The 26,706-nt window shown below is 35.2% G+C and overlaps 1 protein-coding gene across 3 annotated transcripts; it reads right to left on the reverse strand.

Annotated features, from left to right (window-relative positions):
* Positions 1–12,645: 12,645 nt before the first annotated feature.
* Positions 12,646–18,723, reverse strand: LOC145053021 (uncharacterized). Of its 3 annotated transcripts, XM_079000976.1 has the most exons (9): positions 18,203–18,720; positions 17,880–18,045; positions 17,681–17,758; positions 16,253–16,613; positions 16,022–16,134; positions 15,000–15,164; positions 14,595–14,719; positions 13,182–13,274; positions 12,646–13,006 (listed from the first exon to the last, which is right to left on the reverse strand). In XM_079000976.1, the coding sequence occupies exons 1-9, from the start codon at positions 18,280–18,282 to the stop codon at positions 12,847–12,849; spliced, it is 1,341 nt and encodes a 446-aa protein (XP_078857102.1). In that variant the 5' UTR covers positions 18,283–18,720; the 3' UTR covers positions 12,646–12,846. The 3 variants fall into 3 exon arrangements, with proteins under 3 accessions (XP_078857102.1, XP_078857103.1, XP_078857104.1); XM_079000977.1 differs by lacking the exons at positions 12,646–13,006; positions 13,182–13,274 and adding an exon at positions 14,389–14,532 and having other exon boundaries at positions 18,203–18,723; XM_079000978.1 differs by lacking the exons at positions 12,646–13,006; positions 13,182–13,274 and adding an exon at positions 14,389–14,507 and having other exon boundaries at positions 18,203–18,722.
* Between the last annotated feature and the right edge of the window lie 7,983 nt (positions 18,724–26,706).

Here is a 26,706-nt window from a genome sequence, read left to right on the forward strand (position 1 = left end):
TTTGCTTCTCCCAGTAGTTACTGGCCGGTCTGTTATCGACGAAAAGTTTTACCGGTTCTCCTTTATACATTCATTTCGCCCAACAAATTAGCCAAACAAATGGCTTGGCAAGCCGTCGTCGTAGCTGCCAAAAATTATGCTTCAAACGTTGACAATGCCATAGTCTTTTGTTTTTGCTATTGCCACATGATAACGCTTTCTGCAAGATAGAAAAACCATACCACTTGTGCTTTTTATCGTCCACGGCATCTCCACCAAGATCACTATCCGAAAAACCCGTAAATTCTTTGTTAACTATGTAAATCAACTGAAAATGACAAATCTGGTCGAGTGTGAGAGGTAATCGTGGAACACTAGCGATATTTTGGGCACCTTCTGAGCAGCCCATGTCAACCTACCCCAAGGCCCACGTGAGAGGTCAATCGTGGAACACTAGCGATATTTTAAGCATGCCCGGGTTTGAACACTAGACCTCATGTGTGGCATTTCACATCTCAACCTTTAGATTCTCATCGCTGGGGCGATTTCATACACCACATTAGAAGCAACGAAAGAAAATAACTAAACTTAACCTACAAGAAAGCAAAACAACATGATTAAAATAATGATCATTGTTCATGTAACAACGTAATTTTTCAAACAAATTTTTCATTTCAAAATAAAGTATTTTCATTCAAAACAAGGCATAAACATTCCAAGTGTCATGTCAGAATACAAATCATATGAATCCCAAGATCACAAAACATCTATTAGTGTGTACAGATCACGCCGGCGCCTTCCCACGGTCCTCGCTAGTACCTGAAACACATACACAACAACTGTAAGCATAATTGCTTAGTGAATTCCCCAATATACAACTTACGCACATACGCCTTTCCAGGCCCCGACCTTCCGGTCCATGTGTATCAGGGGACTTCCATCCCTGCTGGGTAAACCTTCCGGTCCTACCCACGCCAACCTTACGGTCCACATTACATGCCTTCCGGCCCATGACATAATGCCTTCCGGCCCACATAAACATACATAGCACGCATAACAATTAACTTGTCACATATATCACATATCATATCCGACCTTCCGGTCACTCAGTCAAACCCTTCCGGGTACGGTATAGTGAGAAGACTCACCTCGTGAATATCGAAACTAGCAAATCCCGAAGTCGCTCGTGCTCGATCCGCCGAGCTACAATCTGTCACACCCCCGAACCAGGCGGCGGAAACGTTCGGGGGCTGTCGTGACTCAATTGAATACCATAACATTGAATATATATGAAACGTAACAACATTCGTCACCATGCATTAATATAGTACAACCAGTAGAGTTTACATGTAATACATTGTTTAAACATTACATTCCCAAAAATAAATTGTTCAGTTCGTTAATAAATAAACTGCAAGCCATCACTGAGTATGATTTCCTTGAATTCACTGGTTCCCTGAGAATACAAGTATTTTGAAAAACGTCAACATGTGAAATGTTGGTGAGTTCATAAGCGGTATTTGAAAAAAAACAATGTTTCGTATCGTTTGAAAACCACCAGAAAATCCGATATTTTCTGAAAAGTAAAGCTTTTGAAAACGTTTGTGAAGATCCATAGGTATGCTTGTTTGTTTCTATACTTGTAAAAAAAATTGTTCATTAGAGCTGTATGCATTTCGAATTTGTATGTATTGAAAAACCCTAGGAAAACCCGATGTTTTCCTAATTCCTTGAATTCCATGAAGTCACATTGAAACCATTGTATAGCGCGTAGTGTCAGTCCCAGGCGACGTTGGATTATTTTTGAGCATGATTATTTGCTACAAACACGCATTACACAAACGACCAGTTTATAGCTATACTAACGATCCCGTAGGCGTCGTCCGTATTAATCACGTTATCCAATCGCCCTGACTATGTGTAGTCCCACATCCGAAGAGAAAGAGGACACGAAGACCTCGATGACTCCATTAACCGGTTGGGGATAAAAATGTACGAGGGGTCCCAGACCCGCCTCGCATGAAATGTAGACTTTACTAGCAATACCAAAGGACCCTTGGGGACCAGTAGTATACAAGCCATTGAAAGTCCTTCTACGTTGTGCCAGGTCGGTAAAACCCAACACTTCGTAGGATAAAGGTCTTCGGGCCTTAAGATCAGGTCATTGGGCTAGCTAGGCCCAACAAACAAGATTTTACACTTTTGGGGCCCAAAGATGGTGCGTAGACGTCTGTGCACACTCGCATGTATATTGAATTCCCAAACGTTACTTGTATGAATCGTAGTGTCGCCGTGTTAGTAGTTTCGGGTTTTTATTGGTTCGAGACCGAACCAATTCGTTTCACAACGACTTTTGGTATTGTAGTGTATTGTATTTCGTCGATAGTCGCGGTGCCATTATTTGATCAAATTGCGTGTATTGAATTAGCCTTGAAAGTTTTCTGTTTTCAGCCCCTCATTGTTTGTAAAATTTACTTTTTCAACCGTTTAATTGAATACTTTCCGGTTTGGTCCTTAAATCAATTTTCTTGACATTTTAACACCAAAAATTATTGAAATTAATATTTTTCAGCATATTTTTCATAGAAAACAGTTGAAGTCCCTGAAAATACAGTTTTCTCGGTTATAACCCTTCTTTTTCGCAACTTTGACAATTTTGGCCCAAATTGTAAAATTTTTGCAACTTTGGTCCTTTTTAAATTGAAAAAGCATTTTAAACCCTTGAAAAGAACTTGGAACACTTATAGTCCACTGTTTTACAGAAAAACACAGTTTTGGCCCTCCAAAACAGAAAATCTCGCATAATGGGCCTCATTGGGCCGAAAATGTCATTTTTAGCCCATTAAGCTTGAAATTTATGTTTTTAATCCTCCAAATGAGTATATTTCCAGAAATTGTTTTATTGAAACTGTTTTGACACACCTCATCCATCAGAATTCGTGATATGTCAATTTGGGCCCTTACTTTTGTATTTTTCACATTTTAGGTCCAAAAATTGTGTTTTTAGCCCAAAGAAATTGTTACTAAGCCATTTAGCTATTTTTCTAGAATCACTTTGTATGTAGAAATATATTTGATGCTAGAATCATTTAACATAAAGTATATCTCGATTTTGAGGGGTTTTATGGCTAGATCCAACATTATAACACACAAAAGCACACAAATAAGCATGGAAATCACACAAGGCATACAAAACATATATAGATCTACACTTTCACTTGTATCCCCCCCCCCCCCCCCCCCCCACAAAACTCATAAAAACAGAAAATAGGGGGTATGAAGCTCACCTTGTTTGAAGTTTTCGGTTTTTGGAGAAAAGATGAAAGAAAATGGAGTGATTTTTCGGCCTTAGCACCTTTCCTTGGTAGATCTCGAGTTTGGTGACTTCTAAGGTGCATGATCACAAGTTGGAATAGATTTAGAAGAGGTTTTTGATGGAATGAAATAGCTAAATCATGGATATAAGTAAATACTTACCTAAGATGATGATTAACTTGCAAGATCCTCTTGAAAGCTCCTTAGATTCACGAAAATTTTGAAGAAGGAGGGAGGATTGTTCTTCAAGACTTAGAGAGTTTGGAAGAGATTTTTGTGGTGTGTGTGTGTGCTTGTGGCCGAGAGTGAGAGAGAGGAGAGAAGAGAAGTGATTTTGAAGTGATATGTGCTTGGAAGTATGATTTCCATGCATAGATACCCTTTGGTTAATAATGAGGTGGCATGCATTAAGTCAACTCTTCCATTTCCTCTTGGGCTTGGGCCTTGGGCCGAGAATGTGAAAGGAAAAAGGAAAAATTTGGGCCTTTGCCCCTAAGCCCAATATAAGAGTTAATCTTGGGTATGTTTTAAGTCTAAAGGAATGTAGTAGGATTTTTATATTTTTATTGGACTAGTTTAGGGTATTCATGGATCAAAGCTTTAATTCATTTCATTCTAGGCCCAACATGGCCCATAGTGTTGAGATAAATTAGTGTGGGTCCAAATTAGAGCCCAATTAGGGTTCTAAGCCCATGATAGTCTAATTGGAAGCTTATTGGTCCATTTGGATCCAATAAGGGAGTCCTAGTCCAAAATGGACTTAAACAAGGACTTCTAGGGTCTCCAATTGTTTGATGACTATTTGTAGTACTTGTATGATGTATTTGATTGAAGTTTTTGATGTCATAATAGTAGGTGTCAATCATGTTCTTAAGTTTTTGATTCACATTAGCTTGAATGTATAGATTACATGACACAAAATTTCCAGTTGTGACACAATCTCCCTATAACATCATACATCTTTAGTCAATACTTTTATCTTCTAAGTTTGACTATCCCTAAGAAGTCAAACATAGGTCAACTTTGGTCAACGGTCAACGGTCAACTTGACCAGACTCGGCGAGTGCACAAGGGCAACTCGGCGAGTCTAGACGTATTCGTCAACTCCCTAGGATTCCCTTCTTACTCGTCGAGTGCTTCCCCGGACTCGACGAGTTCCACCTGGGAGAGTCGTGGGGCCACCTCGACTCAACTCGCCGAGTCTCAAGAACAACTCGGCGAGTCCCAACTCGAATCAGACCACCTGTCGACCCTCTCTAACTCGTCCTGACTCACTGAGTCAACCCGTGACTCGACTGGATCACTCACTGGCCGATCTAAGGCAACCTTCAAGCTACTCGCCGAGTCTGCTCATCGGACTCGGCGAGTCCATGCCATGCAATTACTCAAACTCGTTTCTAAGGTCAGATCTGTTCCATCAATTCATAGATCTAGCCTTACAAGACTGATTCACCACGTAAAGTCCCTATCTTGGTGTCCAAAACACACCCCATGGCTTATAATGAACATTTTGATCTAAAGCATAAGGGTTTCCAACCCAAAACTTCCATTGATTCCCAAAAAGCTTGGGCAATGGGACACTCTGGACCTTTAGGGGTCCAGATCTATAGTCTAAATCTCTTAGGGGTCCAAGGGAGCACAAGATCTAGCCACAAATGGGTTCAATAAACCCTAAATCAATGAAAACACCAACATAGAAAAGAATAGCTCGAAATATTACCCCAATAGAGATGCTCTGGACTCCAAATCCTCAGAAGATGGCTCCTCTTGCTTACCCCTTGGCTGATTTCCTCTTTCCTTGCAAAATGACGCCTCCAAGATCAATAATAGCCTCCTTCTATGCTCCAAACGCTCACACTCGGTTAAGGTTTCACTCAAGGGACTGGTGAGCACAAATGACGGCCATAAGGCCCTTTAAATAGGTCCCAAACCCGAGAAATTAGGGTTTCATGAAACAGCGCAGACTCGCCGAGTCCATATCCTGGACTCGCCGAGTCCAAACAAATCCCGCGTCCAGAATCGCGACCCTACTCGGCGAGTCTGAGCTCCAACTCGCCGAGTCTCCTCTCAAAACACAAAATAATCAAATCAATAAAGATACCTGGAATTCCGGGCTGTTACAGTTCATACATTACTAGTAACTAAACTTAACCTACAAGAAACTTATCATTGTTCAATACATCTTTTAGATCAATTTTGAAAATTATTAATTAATCATATTATTAATATTTATCACATAATTTGACCTAATCTTTTCCTTTACAAGATAATTCAAATAAAAAATATAAATAATTAAATTTATTTTATAAAACAAGGAATTATCTTATTTTTGACAGTTATCCTTCAATTGAATTAGGATAATCAATACCATAATGAAAAAATTGAGTTTTATCATTCAAAATCATTTTTGGTGATCATCCCAATTCAAATTTAGTCAAAATCCCGAAAAATCAGCCACCAGACGAGCCGACTCGTCGAGTTCATCTGGTGACTCGACGAGTCCATTAGTTAGAGGTTGAAATTTTCGAATTTTGAGCTTGAAAAAATTATCTATGCAACAAATACAAAAGAGAAACGATCTAGTCTCTGGTACCACTATTGGGTTATGAGCAAAACAACATTCCTATGGTATTCAATCAAACCCTAATGTTTGGATCTAGTTTTTCTATTTTTACATGCAACAATTGTCCAAGACTTGCAAACCCTAATCTAGCATACAACAAAACGAATTTAACATCTAATAAACAAGTTAGAAAGTTACCTTTGATTTTTGCTTGAAGATCTTGAGCTTTTGAGAACCTTAGCACCTCAAATGATGTGCCTCTAATAGATCACAAACACCAAAGCAAGTTGGACAATAATAGAGAGAGGGGGGGAGGTAATTTTCGGTTCTTGAAATCTTCTTAGGGTTGTGGTAGCCGAAAATTCCAAGCCAAGGGGTTCCTTATATAGGTGAGGAATTATGGTTTCAGTCAAATGCTTATCCGGTTGCTTTGGATCTAAGCAGCCCATAAGAATCTTTCAGAATCAAGCCCCTTGGACGATTTCAACATGGGCTTCCCCATGAAATCGTCTAATCCTTATTTAGGGTTCCTCGGTCCATATTGCAACTATCGCATTATTACAATATCAGCCCGCTTAATTCAATTAACTTCTTTTGACCACGAAATTAATTCTAAATTTATTATTGACCAATGTTAATTAATTAATATGATTTCTCCTTTAATATATTGTTCATATAATATATTAATAAACCATAATAACCTCCTTCTCTATTATTCATCTAGTCAAGTTGCTTCAGTGAAGGCAACCCAAAAGGATCATGCTACAACCGGGTTAAGTACATACCAAATATAGTTATGGGCTTAGACACTAATCCAACAGTCTCCCACTTGGATAAGTTTAATAACCATAATTGCAAGTACGACTTCAAGATCTGATTAGCAATCGTAGCTCTCAAAAGCCGCTGTCGAACTCTGACACGTCCTTTAGATAAGGGATCGTATAGTCCTCCATTCTCAAGATATCATGTTTCTTGGCATGAAGAAGTCTTATATTGACTCAAAAAAAGTTGTGAGTAGGTTTTCCATTATAAATAGATGTTTCTCATTCACTCTTTGACACCATAATTTAAGTTTGTTGAGGAATGGTTTAAACCGATTTACACTAAGTATAAGTTAGTTTTATTAAAAAAAAAGTTAAGGAAATGTCGATTTGGCTCTATGTCACACCCCCAAAACCAGAACGGCGGAAACGTTCAGGGGCGGAGGACGTCATGTACAGTATCATATCAATGCATAATAGTAAATAAGCAACAACATCATCTATTGCATTAATAGAATAATTTAATACAAGTGTGTTTTGTATAGTTTGAAAGACATCCAAAATATGAATCAAAATAAAAGATGAGTCTTGAACACACTCCGTTTTCTCAAAAGCCTGGTTCAGATGTAATTGTCTACTGGTGACCTGAGAATACAAGTTATTTTGAAAGAATAGATCAGCATTAAAGCTGGTGAGTTCATAAGTATTTTAATAATGCTTATGAGTTCATAAGTATTTTAGTATCATTGTTTTGTATGAAAGTATTTGTAAACGTTTGTTGTAAATTTTTGTAATTGTTTGATGTAAATGTTGTATCTCCTAGAAAATCCTATATTTCTACTTGAAATGTAGCCTTCTACCAAGACCTGACTGTTCTGAATGTTTGTTCTTTTTGTAAAAGTGAGTGTTTTTACCATGTATGACTATCATTACCAAAATATAGTTTACATTACCGTTTATGTGAGAAGATCACATTGTGAATGCAATGGGAAAATAAAGATGTACTAGTACATAAGTAACTATCGATGTACTAACTACCTTAAACCGGTTTGTTTAATTAAGGCAAAATGTGATATGATTATAACCATACTTGATTGACTAGTAAAATACAACGATCAAAGACGTCGGAATGGTATGACATTCGTCACCCGTAGACCTACAGGTCTCACTGTAGCTAGCAGCAATGTGTAGGATGGTCAATCATGTATAGATATATACACAAACTCATGCTCTCCCTCTAGGAGACTCTGGTTACAAAATGTGACACGGCTGAATATTGCCATTGCATGAAGTAGTGGCTCACATTAATGTTATAGTATTCTTGTATTTGTATAGTATGCTCTATCTGTTCTAGTGTATTGTGTGTTCTCTATGTATAGTGTATAGTATGTTCCTCCTTGTTTCTCATTATAGTATGTTCTTTCTATTTCTCGTTATAGTATGTTTGAACTAACTCATGTATGAACTGACTCTTGTATGTTTCATTGTTCTTATAAGTAGTGAGTAGTAAACCTCTAAACTATACCTATTATAGTTTACTAGTAATGTTGTTTGAATGACTGTGTATGTTTGTACACCTTTGCTACCCAAAGGTGTTGAACTGAGATAAAAGCTTTTATATCTATATACATATACATAATATATGACTAAGATTCAAACGACACTCGGACAAACAACCAGATACCCTAAGTCCACAACCAAACAAGGAATAGGAAATAAAGCGAGTTATCAGTTCTAAGCCTTTTCAACCTTACTTTATAATTATATCTATATAAACATGATTTTGACAATATATAAGTTTAAAAAGAGTTTTAATAAAGATTTTAGCATATAAAAGAGTTTTAACCATTTGAATGGTTATAGTTGACTTGATGTTAGTTTATAAACTGTTTTGAAATAGTTTGTTTGATAACACGGTTTGCAGTATAAGTGATCCACTTGTTTTGATAGTTATAAATCACATGTGATTGATTCGATAACTATAATGCTTTCTACTTGTATCCACCCCTCCCCCCCCTCATAAAAGCATTTTAAATCATAAAAAGATAAGCTAGGGGTATGAACTCACTTGGTAGAAGTGACGGGTTGATGAAAATGATGCTTTACTCGGACATCATTTCGACTGGAATGAATGTTTTTCTTGGAGACTTCAGGGCGTCGGGACTTGCGTCGCGTGTTAGGGGTGTTACCGGTGGCTTCGGGGGTACTTGAAGACAGCTAGAGAGGGTATAGGGAGTGAGAGAGTTAAGGAATTAGCAACCTAAATCGGCAGCCTTTGGTTTCTATTTATAGGGCTGAAATTTCAGATTTCACATCGTGAACCATCATTTCATGTTGTGAACTTGGACGTCATCAGGTGCGTAGTCGCGATGTTCAGTATGTCAGGCTCCAGAAGACGTCAGCACTAAGTTCACTTCATGAACCCCTTTTCACGTCGTGAACTCTGACACGGGGTTGGGGTTCGTGCCCCGAACTTCAAAAATTCATATCTTTTGCATTAGAGCTCTGTTTTCGACGTTCTTTATATCCACACGTAGGTGAGATTATGCTCTACAACTCTTGTTTAGACCCTGTCGGCTAATTTTGACTTTAATTTTTGTTATATTATTTTTAGTTGGTCGAGACAGGAAAACTCTGTCATAAATCCATAACTTCTTCATCTGACATCCTTTTTCGTCTGTCCTTATACCGTTGTACTACTATTGTCGAGATCTTTGATTCTCATTTATATTGCATTGGCTAAAAGTCGCTCAGACTCTATTTCGAGTTTTTAGTTGTCTACTGCTATATCCGAAACTTAGAAAAATCATAACTTCCTTATACAAAGTCAGATTTGGACATTCTTTTTATATATGTTTACGGTTTAAATATATCTACGACTTTCATTTAGATACCTAAGGCTAAAAAGTATTTTATTGAACGGTCGCATTTTACGCTTAACAGTGTTTTATAGTATTTGTCGTGAATCTTTGATTGGTCATAACTTCTTCGTTATAATTCGGATTTTAGTGTTCTTTATATTTTTGAAAACCTTGATATGATATCTACCGCTTTATCTACACCAATTGAGGTTTGTGAATGTTTCAATTTTGACACTATTTTTATTATCTCAAAATAGGTTACAATACTTGACTTTAGGTCATTACATTGACTTGAAATATCGGGCTGTTGCACTCTGTCCTTTCACAACCAACTTTTGTGAAACATCCAAGAAATTCTAAGTAAAAATTTTCTTTTAAATCGATCAAAACAACCATTCATTTAGTTTTAAAACAATCTTAGTATAAAATATGACATACAATCATCAAAGTACAAGCCAATCAAATCATGCGGAATACTAGTAGATGTGGTACAATCATGTCGAGCTCTTCCACTTGGAACCGAAAATACCTAAAACTATAAACATAAAACGTAAGCATAAAGCTTAGTGAGTTCCCCAAAATACCTCATACCATACATACAAATCAGCTCGAAGCTGTACGGATCTATTTCACCTCCAGGTCTATTTCACCCCCGAGTCTATTTCAATTCAATCGGTATATTTCAAACGTACGGGTCTATTTCGCACCTAGGTCTATTTCACCTCTGAGTCTATTTCAACTCAATCTGTATTTTTCAAACGAACGGGTCTATTTCACCACTGGTCTATTTCATCCCACATACATGCATATCAATAAGAGACATCAAATATATAATGGACGGCCCTATTTCATCCTCGGTTTTATTTCAACCCTTACACATAAGCATACGATTATACCAACAAGAGTCATAGAGACTTCTGACATGTTACATACATAATAAAGTGGGTCGACGTTGGTGCCTTTGACCCACGAGTACAGTGAAGAGACTCACCTCAATCGGTCACGAATAACTCTCACACTCGGGTTGTTGGTGCTAAATTCTCTCTTACTAAGATAACCAAAACCAAACCCTAATTAGCAATTCGAGATAAATCCCCAACTCAGAAAGTCTAGATATCACAATAAACCCTCATTTGGGCAAAAGACCATTTTGCCCTTCCAAGTCTTTAACCCCTCATAGTTGACCAAAAGTCAAACTGGTCAAAAAGTCAATGGTCAACCCTTGTTGACTTACGCGCTACGTACCTCTCACTCTACACAGGACGTAGATTCTAATTCAAGAAAGCAGGTGCTACGCTGGGGTAGATCAGATTACGCCCCACATACTAGGTTGTTAAGTCCTCTTCATTTCCAGTTCTTAATCCGTAAAGACAAGTCATCAAAGGCTCAGATCTGGTCCCAATAACCTGCTAAAATTATATAGTTGATGACTTTATGCCTTTGCATCACTACATTGAGCTCCAAGTCAAACTCTGGCTTCCTAACCTCGTCTAATGACCAAAATCTCTTGCATGGATGAAAGGTAGGAACCAAGATTGCAGTTTTATGTCTTAATAACGTAGAAACAACAAAAACTAAAAACCCTAAGGTATGGAGTAGCTTCTACTCACAAGACTCAAGATTATGGGACAAAAGGTTGACTGAAACATGGATCTAATGAGATCTAACACGTGAATGAGCAAGTTTCAAGCTTTATACCTCCTTGAGTTAGAAATGAAATGTACGTTCTTGATCCACAAGCTTCGGCTTTAACAAATCCTCAAGCTTGAGCTTCTCATTCTTCAAGATACACCGAAACACACAAAAGGCTCAAAAGTTGTTCTAAGGGATTAAGATTTCATTCTATGTGCTGAAGAGGATGGAGGTTGTTGGTAAAAAGGGTCCCAATGAGATTAAGGTCCTTAAATATGGTCCAAGACCCCAAAATTTGGGTTTTCACCCTGTGCGGTTATGCCCCGCGTAGGGTATTAAGTCCCCGTGTCCAAGTAATGGATTACACCTTGCGTAACTTGGCTAGGTATGCCCCACGTAGAGCCACATTTTTCAAAATATAAAATTTTAAAAACATGGAGAAAAGGTACCTAAAAATCGGGTGTTACATTTTATACAAGCAACATTCTGGTTGTCCTGGCCCGATTGAAATCGGTTTTCTCTTGAACTGACCTCGTTAAACTCGGTTAGAGAACCACATGGTTTTCTTCTCTACACTCTCCCTTAAAGAGATTGATGGTTTAATGGTAACATTGAGCTTGAGCTTATCATCTATTATCAAACTAACATCATAACTTAAAACTGATCCAAATTATAAACCCTAACTTGAAGAGTCGAAGAACATAAGTAGGATTTTACCTCCTTTAATGCCTTAAGTAAATTATTTGAACTAATAATCTTTAGTTTCACCTTTAATCACACTCCAATCGTGCTTCGAGGCTGAAAATTGATCATTCCCCTCTCTAGATCTCTCTCAAGCTTGTTTGGGTAGAAATGAGGTGTGAAAAAAATGAACTAGCTTTTAGTTTATGTCCATCAAACACATTAACTCCTTAACTTCCTAGTTGTTTCTACTTTGACCACCACTTAAACAAGAAAACAACTAGACATTTAAATCATACCTAAATGCTTCCTTCCCATCATAAACTTAACATAAATGGTCCAAATCTGTTTAGATTGGTTAACCATGAATGAAGTCAACACTAAATCTTCTATTTATTCACTTTTAACCCAAGTTTCACTAAATATTTTTAATAACATTTTCTTATACAAAATCTTAATTTATTAATTACTTTTACTATTAAAACACTCTTAGAAAGTCTAAAAGATACCATAACGAATTATAGTATAACACTAGTAGCGATTGTAACAGGCAAGAGTGTTTATTTAGATGGAATGTATATCATAACAACCTATAGTATAACACTAGTAGCTATAATTGAGAAGCAAGAGTCGATGCATATGAAGAAGATGATTGGACGATGTGTCAAGATCCCTTCGTTTGTTATATTATGGTAACATTGTCTTGTTCGATCTCCCATCACCCTAACCAAACCAACTTTATGTTAATTTTAATAAAATTTATCGTAGAAAAAGCGCCTTGTTGATTTGAGTGCAAGTGTGACACGTGGCTCAAGCCAAGTATATCTTGATTTGGTTATTGTAATTCATAAGCTTGTATAAAATACTATAATATATTATATTGATTAAGAGGACCAAAGGAAACATGATTCAAAAGTCAAAGTAGAGTAGAAGCCTTACAGATTACAAGGTTAAACAAGCCTACACCTACAAGATTAACTTCTTAAGTCAAGTGTTCAAAAGTCAAAGAGATACGACTATAAATATTCCACAAACAAACAACACAGAAACGTTTTCAGGTGACTGTCAAATGACCTTTTTGCCCCAACGATTTCCAAGACGATTCAAGCCTCAACAAATGCAACTTCTCCACAAACGGTTCCAAGATTTCCGCCTCTTCTTCTGGTGCAAAAGCCATGCAAATGCTTAGTTCTTGAACTGCTTCTCCATAATCCCTAAACATTCATAAAAAGTTAAAAACAACTTGAGAAAACAAATAGAGTGTGGAAAAGAGAACACTATATATATATATATATATATATATATATATATATATATATATATATATATATATATATATATATATATATATATATATATATATATATATATAAGATGATGTCATCATACCTACTGAAATACAACATCATGCCATGATCTCTCCTCAAAGCCCAATTATGTGGCTGCAATATAAGCAATCTCTCGGATGCCATGATAGCCAGCCTAGGCCAAAAGAAAAAGATTCCACATGCCAAACACAAGAAAATGACTCATTTAGAGCACAAATTCAAGTTATGCGTTATGATAAACACTCACTCTCTCTCTCTCATAAACAAGCACAATCAGGACTAGACAAGACAAGACAGATCAGGTTGTACTGTGTTTGGTATACACTGTACTTGGACTCAGACTGATGTCCATAGGACAAAAATTGCAATTTGTCCCACCTAAAAAGGTGGTATATGGATTCTCTCTTTTCTATGCAAAAGACATGAGAGTAATGAGAGTAATTCTAGAAATTTTGTTAGTCTTGTACAATGTAACAAACACAACTTACAAATGTGCACATTTAATTACTGAATATTATATTGGTAACGTTGTAATTTCGAGAATAAAATTTATAATGTAAATATTTAATGTTTGAGGAAAAGTTATAAGTTTATCGGAAAGTGGAAGAAGTCATACAAATTAGAACACGTATTAGGGTTAAATGCAAAAGAATATATAATAATATATAAAAATATAGACTTAGAAACTGAAAGAGGAGAAACAGTTTTCTATTTTCTAAGCAATGAAAACAGTCAAAATATGGTAGATATGCATATGTCATAATCAATGAAATCAAAACCAAATTATTTCAACCGTTTTTTAAATCTACTTTCTATAAAATGCCAATGTATGTAAATTCTTTACACCACAAACATTAAATGTGTCATTCATGGTCTAATTTAGCACACTTAAATCAGTTTAAAGCTTGGACACTTGTCATGTTTTCGATGGATTGCTTATTAAAACTTGTATTTTCTTTTTATAAACTGCCAAATGTAAGAAATAACAATGTACTATCATTTATTTGTGTATTATACACTTTTATTCATTTCTATTAAAACATTTTACTTTTAATTCTTTTTTTTAAGAATGCATTTCACTTTGGAAAAGGTACCTAGTAATGCCATAGTACTTTCAAATTTTTTTTTTCTTTTTAAGACATTATACTTGGAAAATACCTACCCATTTACAACAGTGAAAATCCATTTGTATTAGGAAAATATTGCTATATTTGGGTAAATTTCCAAAGTACAATGCCTAAATAGAATGATCCAAAAGTATGTTGCTATTTATTGCAATTAACCCTTTTTGTATATTTGTCAAAAAAAAAAGTGCGAGATTATTGGGCAATGAATATGATCACAATTTAACAAATTCTCCTCTCAATTCTCATGTCAATCTTGAAACCTGTAGGGAAAACAGAAACAAGTGCCTAAATAATTAGGAAAGTCGTGGTGTGATACTAAGGGCAAATTAGTAATTTCACATGTGTACCTAAGATCTTGTGGACGTAACAAGGGTTTACTCGAACTATCAGTCTTTTCATCATCAACCGGCCTAAGTGGAGAAGTCAACATTAAACCACGATTCATCCTTGAAGCACGTTTCCAATGAAGCCTCTATCGAGAGAAAAACAAGAATTAAAAAAAATAAAAATAAAATATATATATATATATATATATATATATATATATATATATATATATATAAATAAATAAATAAAACCGACTAAATCAAAGAAATAGCAATGTACACAACATAGTATTTTCAATTCCTTCTATTCTACCATTTCAATTTCAATATTTTTCTTATTATGGCATCGTATTCGTATTAGTATTTCGTATAACTATATTTGCATTCAACGCTATAGAATAAAAAAAAGTTTTGTGAATCTCTTACAATTAAATTAGCGAGATAAATCCCAATAATATCCCGATTTGTAGCAATATCAAGGCCCAAAAGTGAATTGCTGTTTAAATCCGATGCCTTTGACCTTGGGTTCTCAACACATCGCCCATTAACAATCCCAAATAAAGTGTTCCCTGATTTGACCTTAAAAAGCTCCTGTTAAAAAAATCAAAAGCGACTAAAATATCACTAACAATCCAACATTTAAGTTAAAACTAGAAAAAAAAACCAATGCTAAGCAATGGGGTCGGATTTTTTTTTTATGTATTATAAGCAGTTTGGTAAAAAAGCCAAAGGGGACAATTTTTGTAATTAGTTTTGTACACAGGGGTCAAACCTGCCAAAGTACCAAAATCTTACACTTATCGACTGTTTTTGAAAAAAAAAATTACAGGGACCTTTTTTATAAATAAAAAAATTGCAGGGACTAAATCTGCCAAAGTGTAAAGCCTTTGTTGCAGGGACTAAATCTGTCAAAATGTATAACCTTTGTTGCAGGGACTAAATCTGCCAAAATATAAAACATTTGTTGCAGGGACTAAATCTGCCAAAATATAAAACCTTTGTTGCAGGGACAAAATCTGCCAAAATGTAAAAACTTTGTTGCAGGGACTAAATCTGCCAAAATGTAAAACCATCGTTTGCAGGGACTAAATCTGTCAAAATGGAAAACGTTTGTTGCAGGGACTAAATCTGCTAACATGTAAAACATTTGCGGCAAAAGTCCAAAAGGCACTAAATCAGCCAAAAGGTTTTGCAGGGACTAAATCTGCCAAAATACAAAACCTATGTTGCAAGGACTAAATCTGCCAAAATGTAAGACCTTTGTTGCAGGGACTAAATCTGCCAAAATTAAAAACCATTATTGCAGGGACTAAATCTGCGAAAATGTAAAACCTTTGTGGCAAAAGTCCAAAACATCACTATTCATAAGCACAATGACATATTATATACAATTTGTATATATACTGAGGGTAAATCGGTAAATACTACAAAGTGTGAAGTTATCTTACCTCTGGATTTCCTGTTTGGGGCCAGATTAAAAAGTCTTCCCCAACTCGGGATCCAACAATAGTCAAATTTAGTCTTCGACAAACCTCAATGTAGATTACACTAAGCAAAATTGCTGCAAAAAAATGTTTTAATAAATAAATCAATGGAAGTAGAAGTACTTTCGTTTCTTTCTTCCATTAAAATGAAAAGTTTATGTGAAAAAGAAAGAGCATAAGGATTTACGGATTTACCACTACCACATTTGGAGCTTAAAACATGATGCAAATAGGAACATTTGGAATCCACAACAAGTGATCTTTTGAAGCCTCGTGACTCAAAAAGAACTTTGTTCACAGCTTCCAAAACTTCAATCAAATGGCAACCTATGTCTCTTGAAATTAGTTCCACCTCGACCTCTTTAGCAATGGCATCCAACTCTGATAACCACTCTTCCATTCTCTTTCCTTCCATCACCATGGAGTCTGTTTTATTTGGATCTTGGAGATCAAGTGACACTTTTCCACCTTTTCGTTCATTTTCCAATGAATGTGCATCCATTTCGCGATTGAAAGCAATAAACGCCTCATCTTCGGCAGAAATATGAAGCAAAGACTAAATAATTTCAAAAAAACGATTAGATTAAAGCAATCTTTGGAATGTAAGAGAAGACATTACAAGACAAAACAGTAGTACAATATAATATAGTACTACAATACGGGACAAAACAGTACTACAACACAATACATGACAGGACAAAACAGTACTACAATACAAAACAGGACAAAACACTACTACAATACAAGACATGACAAAAGAGAAAAAGGTTGCAAACGGATGTCAAAGGGGGAAATTTTTACTTTTTGTAACCCAAAAAGGTGAAACAAGGTATAGATCATGGAGTCCTTCATGATCTCTCTTCGGTGCAAAAGACATAAATGTTCTCTTCATCTTTATCATTGAATATGGCAGTAGAAAGCTATATTCATGTCTTTTGAAAAGGACGGGGAGGGCATTTAATGTCATTTTCAAGGACAAGATCAAGAGTGGGTCCCGATCCTATCTTTTTGGATGAGACAAATAATTACAATTTTTGTCTCACAAACATCGGTCATACACAGTACAACCTCATAGAGTACTATGACCCGTTAAAAAGATACGTCAATAATTACAACTAAAAGACTCGAAACTAAATTCGGTGAGAAAGTAGGGAATTTTAGGAATAATTAGTTAAAGGGGGTTTTCATGTACCCAAAAAGATAAAAAGAGTATGAATCATTGAGTCTAATTTACAATATCCATCAAATATGAACAAAAACAAGTAATCATAAAACAAAAATAGCCGAAACAAGATCCAATTTTTCACTCCACTTCCACTCTTCTCTCCTTATAAGTCTACCAATTGCCCGAAAATTGTGCAAAAAATCAAGAAATTATAAATTCATGACACCGCGTCACACCGATTTTTATCATATTTTGATGATGATGATGATGATGTATTCAACTACTTGCACTATGGAAAGAAAAGCATGGGACCACAGGAAAAGATAATATTTTTTTCATGAAAAAATGTCTTTTTCTCCTAACCAAGGAAAAGTTAAAAACTTTCAAGAAAAAAATGTCTTTTTCTCCTAGCCAATAATTTTAAGATAAAGTAAAGTTCTTTAAAGAAAAAAGATCACCTTAGCAAGGGATATGTCTTTGTCTTTAGACTGAAAAGATATCTCCTGTGCAAAATTTGCTCTTGCAGCAATCAAAACCTGAAGTTTTTCATGATAATAAAGTCGGAATTTTTACTATAAAAACAACAATTGGATGAATTTAATGCAATAAATCGATATAAGATATTAATATATGAGGAAAAAAAACATGAATTCAGACCTCCTGGTAGAATTTAGGAGGAGAAAAACCACCGGTCTTCACCGGAGCAGCTGCAGCCATCGGTGATAAGCTCGACCACCTCCTCTTTTGCTTGATCACGGTGGTCGGAGTAGTGAAATCGGCCAAGTTCCTGGATTTCTTATCAGCATTCCGATCAATTCCGGACCTGATTAATGCAATTGAGAACGAACCCATGTCAGAACGCACAATTTATACACGATTGAGCTAAAAGTACAAAAACCCTCATCCAATTTTGCAAAATTAACCAAATCGATCAAAAAGAAGGAAACCCATTTGATAGAATCTTGAGTTAAGAACAATACCTTAGAAGAGGCCGAAAAATTGAAGAACTAGTCATCTGTTGATGACGAAAAACCCCAGATAGTGATGCAAGCAACATCATTTCTTTAGGTAGAAAGAGATTAAACTTTACAGGAAACAAGCGGTGAAATACAGAGAAAAGATGATAAAAAAAAGATTATCTATTCAATTGTATTCTTCAGCAGTAAAATGGGTACCAATGGGGTTACAAGAAGGGTTTGATGAAGACGACGATGATGCGGCCATCAAATTAGAAATAATCCCAAAAGACATCGAAGAGCAAACTGAAGAAGATGAAAAGAAAGAAAAGTGGTGGCAGAAATCGTCGAGAAAGATGACACTGTTTCTTGTAGGATTAAAAGAATTCCCAAGGTCCATTGATGGTGCTTTAGTGCTTCTTTCTCTTTCTCACTCTATATAGAGATACATATAGAGAGAGAAAGGAAGAAACGGGTGGGGTTTTGTCCGGTGCAAGGATGATGAACAGGAGTTGTTGTCTGTGGGTTTTATTGTGATAGAGTGATGATTGCGATTTATAGGGTGGTGGTTGAGGGTGTCGTAAGTGCAAAAGAAGGCTAAAGGTGGAGTCTTAATCGGTGTGGATTGATTTTAAGTTAAACTCGGTTAATTTTGAAATTCGGTAATAAACTATTAATTTAGGTGAATACTCTACGATGTCATTTTCTTTCTATCTCTTTTTTTTTTTTTTTTAAATTGTGTGTTGTATTGACTTTACTTGTTGGTAAAAAAATTAAAAAATAAAAAATAAAAAAATTGTAATCACCATATCAATTATATTTGGTATTAGGGTAAGTTTTTAACCGAAAACCAAATTGGAAGCGGTTGGAACCGATTAGTGGTATCCGATCAGGTTTCAGTTTTCAGTTTTCAGTCCAGATATCTAACACCTTCTTAGATAACACTTTCTAGTAGAACCGAAACTAGTTGGAATATGTTCTTGGCATTACGTCTGATTGATTCTTGATTTTCTGGTCACTCCTTAATCGGTCTTCGATTATTTCGATTATGGTGCAGTTCAGTCCAGAACCAGTTACATGCCTACTCGATACAATTTATTTGGCTACCAACAAGTTTGTTTGGAACAGATTGATAATGATATATATCAACTTCTAACTAATTTTCAATTCTTTATATTATTGTTGACGGTGAGTGAAAAACCGTCGGATCAATCTCAGCCCTTAAAACTCCCCCATCATTCAATCTGGACCATAATAACTCAACATTTACAGTTAATCAATCGGAGGTTCCAACCGGTTTCAGCTCCTCCCCCAACGTTCCTCGCAATCGATCGTTTTCTCCTCCCACGTTCAATTGGTTTTCAGGTTCCCTCCAAGACATGGTAGTTCTCCTTCCACCAACCACGATAATGGAGTTGGTTTCCTTCTTAGTCGGTAACTGCCCTAACCACGACATAGAAATCGGGCCTATATAATGATCGGAATATGTTTAATGTTTCTATCTTTCACTCGGTATATTTAATTGCTTCATTTAATGTTAAAATTTATGGATTCAAGTTCGGCTGAAAATAGTTCACCTAAGGTAAATTGATCTACTTCTGCTTAATTTTTCACTGTTTCAATGAGTTTCTTCCATTGATTCCTTTTGTTCCATCCTCTAAACAATTATCGATATACAATTTTGTTTTAATAGTCTTAAACTAAGGTAAAATCTTTACAATTAGTTATTTTAAATTTTACATCCGTAGGTTTTTACCATCTGACTTCGATTTATACTTCATTGCATCTTCAATTTCATTGTATAATCGACTTTAATGTTCATTTATGTTTGGGTAATCGACTACATATGTACTTAATTGTGTACTCTATAATATTCAAGAAGAAATTTGAAGATGTTGAGGTAAAAGTCAATATACACTCAGATGTATCCAAATCATTATGTCATTCTGATTATGAGAGTGTTGAAATAATCAACTTTTGTACAAATCCCAGTCGGAGAGGGTGATTTGTGAAGAAGTAAAAAGTTTATGCTTTTGTTTTTCAGATAAATAAGCATGTAAAGTTTTGTTTATTCTTTCAAGATTCTTTAATTGCAAAAGAAGATGAGAAATTGACAAGAAAAGAAAATAGGAAATTGGCTTTGTCATGTTGGAAGTGGGAAGAAGTTGTGGATCTATGTGAAGATGAAGATTTGGTCGTGGACCTATCATTTATACCACTGAAAAAGAAAGTGAAAGTTTCCATTCAATCTCGAAATCGAGTCATGAAACTTTTTAATGAATCAGATGATGATGAGTGATTTAGGTTTAAGTTTTTTTTAGTTGTATTGTTTTTTTTTTGCATTTACGTCACTTAGTTGTTATGTGTTTTTGTGAATGAGTGTTTCAAAGTTTATGAATTTTAGTGAAATGTTGTTTCTGTTTCTATGTGTTTATGATGTCAAATATATAATTTTTGTGAAATGAAATAAATCTTCAGGAATTGTTTGGTAAAATGACCCACTTATATATTTTTCTTCTCATCTTTCAGTAAGTAGCTAATCATTGGTAAAAAAGTCTGTTTATAACTTACACATTTTTCTAATATTTATATTTTATTTTGTTTTGTAGACTTTCATTCAATGGTGTAGGGATGGAGCTGAAAGAAGATGCCAATTTTGCAATAAAGTAACTTTACTTTCTTTAATTTTACTTGAAATTTCCTTCATTTATTGTTGTTATGTGTTTTTGTGAATCAGTGTTTCAAAGTTTTTGAATTTTAGTGAAATGTTGAATTTTAGTGAAATGTTGTTTCTGATTTTATGTGTTTATGATGTCAAATATATAATTTTTGTGAAATGAAATAATCTTCAACAATTGTTTGGTAAAATGACCCACTTTTATATTTTTCTTCTCATCTTTCAGTAAGTAGCTTATCATTGGTAAAAAGTTTGTTTATCACTTACACATTTTCTAATATTTATATTTTATTTTGTTTTGTAGACTTTCATTCAATGGTGTAGGGATAGAGTTGAAAGAAGATGCCAATTTTGCAATAAAGTAACTTTACTTTCTTTAATTTTACTTGAAATTTCCTTCATTTATTGTTCATAACAACTTTGTTTTAAACATAATTATGCATTTTCTTCAATCATGTTTCTCTATGTTACCAACTTTATCAGTTATAATATAATTAACTTTTTTTTATAAATTTTTTGTGTTTGTTGTGGGAAATATGATGTTATTTGTTAAATCATGGTGCAAAGGACAATAAATTCAAATCAATACTTATTTGGAAGGTAGTTTGAGTTTTCATTTTTCTTTTGACCTACTACAAAGTTATCTCATTATTTGTAATGAAAGAACAACAAGCACATGGTACAAATCAACTCATTAGTTTCTATATTATTGATTGCTTAGAAGACTTGATAATCTTTTTGAATTTTTGTTTATTGAGGGTGTTTATTGATTTTGTGCCTGGAGCAAAGGACAGGAAGTTGAGAATACAGGGAGCAGTTATAATGCCTACTAAGGTGCTTATTATCACAAGCATGAAATTTCCTTCTGATTAAGGCAATTCAACTTTTCATTTTGTTGTTATATTACAAATATATATTATGTAACACCTGGTTTTGAAAGTGCTTCGTTGCTAGGGGCTGCAACCCAATCACACTACTAGAAAAACAACCTTTTACGACGCGCAATCAATGACACGCGCTGATAGAGGACACGTATTTGTGCGTACCCTAAAAATTGATGTCAGTTTTCCAAAATATGAAGTATAGAGGGCACGCATTTTTGCGTGCCCTAAAACTAGTGTCTAATAAAAAAACACGGAGGGCACCTTAAATAAAGTATGTGTCATCTAACCTTGTCGCTTTCTAAATTTTAATGAAACACGCGCGTTTCATCGAAGGGGGAAATGAAATCCAAAAATTAAAAAGCCTGCTTTGTTTCCACCGGCTGAAAACCCTAGCTCATCCCCGCCGAAGACCCATTTCTTTCTTTCTTCTCTCCTGATTCTCAAACCTCTACCGGTTCGCTTCTCCACATCTGCTCTCCAACTTTGCATCTCCCACAACTTCGCATCTTCGTCACTTGTTCATACCGAATTCAAGAATTTCTATGGTTTCGATTATTGAGTGAGGTACAGGGAGGTGTAATCAATTTTCCACACTTCGAGCTTCTCTGATTCTCTCTTCTTCCGCTCCCCAATCTCCGATTCCACTCCAATCGAGCTCTAATGAAGTAACTCTAGCTTCATTCAATGTTCTTGGAATCCACGAATTCGATAGTGAAAGAAAAAGGATGCCAGTTATATTAGGGTTTACCGATAACTCGGTGAAAGTTTTCAATCAATGGATTCAGATATAGTAAAAGCAATCGAATCCCATCTTCATTCATATTCTTCAGTCGGATTAAGAACCCTAGTTATGGGAATCCGTGAACTAATTTCTCATGAATTCAATCAATGGCGTTCATCTTACGAGTTTGCAACCAGTGCTTTAATGGGTAGGGCACGTTTGAAGCTCTTGACCTAATACACTTCATGGCACTAATCGATATCGATTTGAAGACGGTACGCATTCAAGCTCTTGACCTAATACACTTCATCACAGAAAGAGAAGGAAGATTCGAAGAATTCAATCAGACAGTCAATTGTTCACTTCTCGAGGTCTGTTACGATCTCTCTATTTTATCAATTTTGTTTGTAAATTTTGGTATGATGCTCGACTGCTCGTTTCTTCAATTGCTTAGCGACATGGCTTTAACACGTCATCATCATAACTGGATCTGGATCAGTAAACAACAGAGTACATGAAATTGAAATTGAAATTGGTATTATCTAGCTGAATCGATATCGATTTTGGAGTCAAATCGAAGGATTATTTGGTAATTAAGGTGCTCATTCTTTTATTTTCAACAGAGACGAGTTTTGTTGAAGAGACTGATGACTGTATTGAAGTGAGACCAGTTGCATGTTTACCAAAACCACCAGATCCAAATGACTTATATCCTAGACAATCTAGAAGGTAAGTACCCTTTGTTCCTTTTTCAATCTTTCTTATAAAAATAGCATCTATTCATACATTTACATGGTCTTTCACAATCTTTCTGTATTGTTTGGCTTAACAGTAAAGGAGTCAAATTGGCTTGGAGCTATCACATCAGCCACTGCATTGGCTGTTGCTTAGAAGGTATTTTAATATTCTATTTGTATTTTATTTTTTAATGTTCATCTTTCTTAACAAACAGTTTTTAACATTACACTCAACCATGTTATAGGTCTTCAAAGGCTTGTATGAAAATGCAGCAAACACAACTCATGTTGGTGCTCATCTTGCCATGTTAGCTTCAATCCGTGATGCTAGCAAGCTTATGGTATTCTTGAAAGTATTCCCCAATATGCTACCTTTTACTTTTCTGGACAAGATGAAAGAACATATATCTTAATTGAATGAGGAAATATTGGGATTTGCTCATGGCTTAATCCCATGTAGTTATAATTGACTTTTCTCATTTGTTTTTGGATAGTTTTCCTTTTGTTCTTTGTTCTGATGTTGTTTTTCAAGTTGGCAGAAGTTTGACTCGGTCAAACCTGAGATTGGATCATCTGCAGGCAGCCGTTTGTTGATCTTGTAATGACCAAGTGCAAGCATTATTTCTATGAGTTGGGTTCATGGTACTATGCAACTTCTTTCCATATATAGAGTACAAATTTATGAACTGGCATAAACTAAGCCAGAATTGTGCTCGTTTTCATTGTTCTAGTAAAATATTGAACTAAAACTGGATTATATATGCTGATATATAGTTGTTTTATGATTGCAGTATTTTTTACCCTCTGCAAAAGATGGCATAAATAGGCAAACAGAAGAAGGTATATTAAAGGCCGATAGGATTGGTGTCAAGGTCCTTAGCCTCGCTGCCTTTAACAAGGTTAGTTGAAATGTCTTTAATCATATAATGATACTGGAAGAAGCATGCAAGTTACATGTTTTCTATCAAATGATAAGAACAAAAGAGTTTTGAGCGAATTTGTTGTGGTGTTACAGAATGAAGCTTTGAATGGAGGTGGGAAACTTTTTGTCATGAAACATTCGGATCTTAAAGTCTGAGTAGTCCATGGAAACACTTTGACAGTTGTTGTTATTCTGAATGAGATTCCTCAAGATGTTGAAGAGGTGTTCTTAACAGGAGCTACTTCTAAGTTTGGAAGGGTCATCGCCATTTACTTAGCTCGTAGTAAAGTTAGAGTCTTGGTGCGTACTTTTTTTTGTAAAAAACAAATCTTTTAATTTTCTTTTTCATCACTTTAACTTCATTTGTTGCACAAATGCTTACTCAGTCCACTGAAAGATTTATAAGTATTTGGAAAGAAATTCCACTGGATAACCGACACCTTTTGATTCAAGTGACGAAGTATCAAGAAACTAAACAATGCAAGGTTAGATTGTGATATCTATATATATGTTGATAGTCGAGTAATGGGTAAAAAGGTCATTTCACTAATGTAATGTAATTATTTTCGTGAATCAAACTAGACTTGGATTATGGGAAAATGGACCACTCCAAGTGAGCAAAATTAGGCACCACCAGGAACACATTTCCGTCATTTTGTGGTTCCACTTGTGTTTGAATTCCGAAGAGATTTCACGTATAGTAAGCTTCCGGCCATGAAGCTTCCTGTTGATGTTGAAGGCCTAGGCATCTGCGAAGTAATGTAAAAGGCTAGACAAATCTAGCCTAATATATATACCACATCTGCTGCTACCCTTAATTGCTGAATATAATGTTAATTTTTTAGTTTAAGATTGACATTTGTATTTTCTTTTCTGCTCATTGTTTGAACAGTATACGATGGCAGTCAAGGAGTTGGTAATTAACTAGTTATCAATAACAAAAATTCAATATTAAAAATATTTCTTTTTACGATGCTTTATAGGTGCTTTCTAGAAAAATGAAGACAATATGCTATTTGGATGCAGAGCAAGAACTGGTATGCTCTACATTGCAATCAATATTTAGTTATGTAGCCTCACCTTTTTTACCAGTCCTTGGAATACTCCAGTTGCATCAAAGCATCAATCTGATTGGTCTCCTCTTATGTTTGATGAATCTAGAGATGATGTTGGCTTCAAACTTGGAAAAGATGATTGGTTTGACCTTTTTGCAGATGATGAAGGGGATAATGATATCTTTGACTTTGATAACATGAGATATAGCTCTTCTCAAGAGGGGTATATGAGTTTCAAAGGGCATGTTAGGAACTCTCAAAAGGACACTCTTTTGTGTGATTTCATGAATGGAATAGATTGGGCAAGTCTTGAATCCTATATGTCATCATTATCTTGTGGTGAAAGGGTAAAAAAGACAAAAGTCACTCAATCTAGCTTTCAAGATAAGAAGCAGCCAAGAAGAAGTCATTCATCTCCACCATCTTATAGAGGGAATAGAAAGTTTGTTGCTTTAAATAGTCAGATGAGTGTTAAATCAGGGAACTCCCAATTTGAGACACCTCATAATGCCTCTTGACAAGGTGTTTTCTGAACTTAATCTCTATATGACATGATATGGGCTAATTTCTGAAAGCTAACTCTTATGATTTTGGTGTGTAGAAGCTAGTGATCTGAGGCATGTACAGAAATCATCAGGTGCAGATCATTTGCTACTGGTAGAGGGTCCCACTAAGGCTAGGTAAAATCACCAAATCATGTGTATATGGTTGATTGAATCTGCATATTTGGTTTCATGCAGTTGTTTTTTTCCTTTTCTAGACACGATAAGAAGAAAGTTATTGATAAATCTGATATTTCAGATTATGAAGAGGAGGTTGCCCATTGCCTTGATGTATTCAATACAGATTCATGTATCTCTCTTGTTAATTTCAGGAATAGTTATGAAGAGAAAACATGGTGATTATTAAAATCTTACAATATTAATCTCCTTCTTCACACTTTACCTCAAGGGACAATGAAGGTGCATTAGATTTTGTGATTATTATTTGTTTGTTTATTGACACTTGACAGGCTATAGAGAGGAATGGTGATGAGGATAAAATACTTGACATATCTTCAGGGATATTATACCTTTATGGTGATTCTCTTACACTTACACCCAAGTCTATCAGTAAAAAATGTATGGATTATTCTAAAGTGCTTCAACAAGTTGACAAAAAAGTTCATTCCAATTGTGGGTGGTGGAATACTTGCTATTATTGATCAGGTATATTAACTCTTCTCAATCTTCTTATTCACTTTCATCTTCTTTTCTTTAACGACTTGTATGGTTACATTTTCAGCATGCTGCTGATAAAAGAATACGACTTGAAGATCTGAGAAAAAAGGTAAAAAAAAAAAAAAAAACTTGAGCTTTCAAATGCCACATAATATGTCATAAACGACAAGCAAAATTTATAGATGCTTTCTGGAAAAATGAAGACAATATGCTATTTGGATGCTTTGCAAGAACTGGTATGCTCTACTTTTCAATCAATATTCAGTTATGAAGATTTGTTGTTTTGATTGATGTTTTATAATTTATATATGT

The sequence above is a fragment of the Lactuca serriola genome, chromosome 5 (assembly GCF_051521515.1).
Source record: "Lactuca serriola cultivar US96UC23 chromosome 5, Lser_US96UC23_V15, whole genome shotgun sequence".
NCBI lineage: Eukaryota > Viridiplantae > Streptophyta > Magnoliopsida > Asterales > Asteraceae > Lactuca > Lactuca serriola.

What these genes read in the sequence shown, in the direction of transcription:
- LOC145053021 (XM_079000976.1), bottom strand. Translation starts at nt 18,282, where the DNA reads ATGATGTTGCTTGCATCACTATCTGGGGTTTTTCGTCATCAACAGATG. An exon ending in TTACGTCCACAAGATCTTAG is followed by an intron (nt 13,275 to 14,594) that starts GTACACATGTGA and finishes CTTTTGGCCTAG; the next exon opens with GCTGGCTATCATGGCATCCG. An exon ending in ATGATGTTGTATTTCAGTAG is followed by an intron (nt 13,007 to 13,181) that starts GTATGATGACAT and finishes ATGAATGTTTAG; the next exon opens with GGATTATGGAGAAGCAGTTC.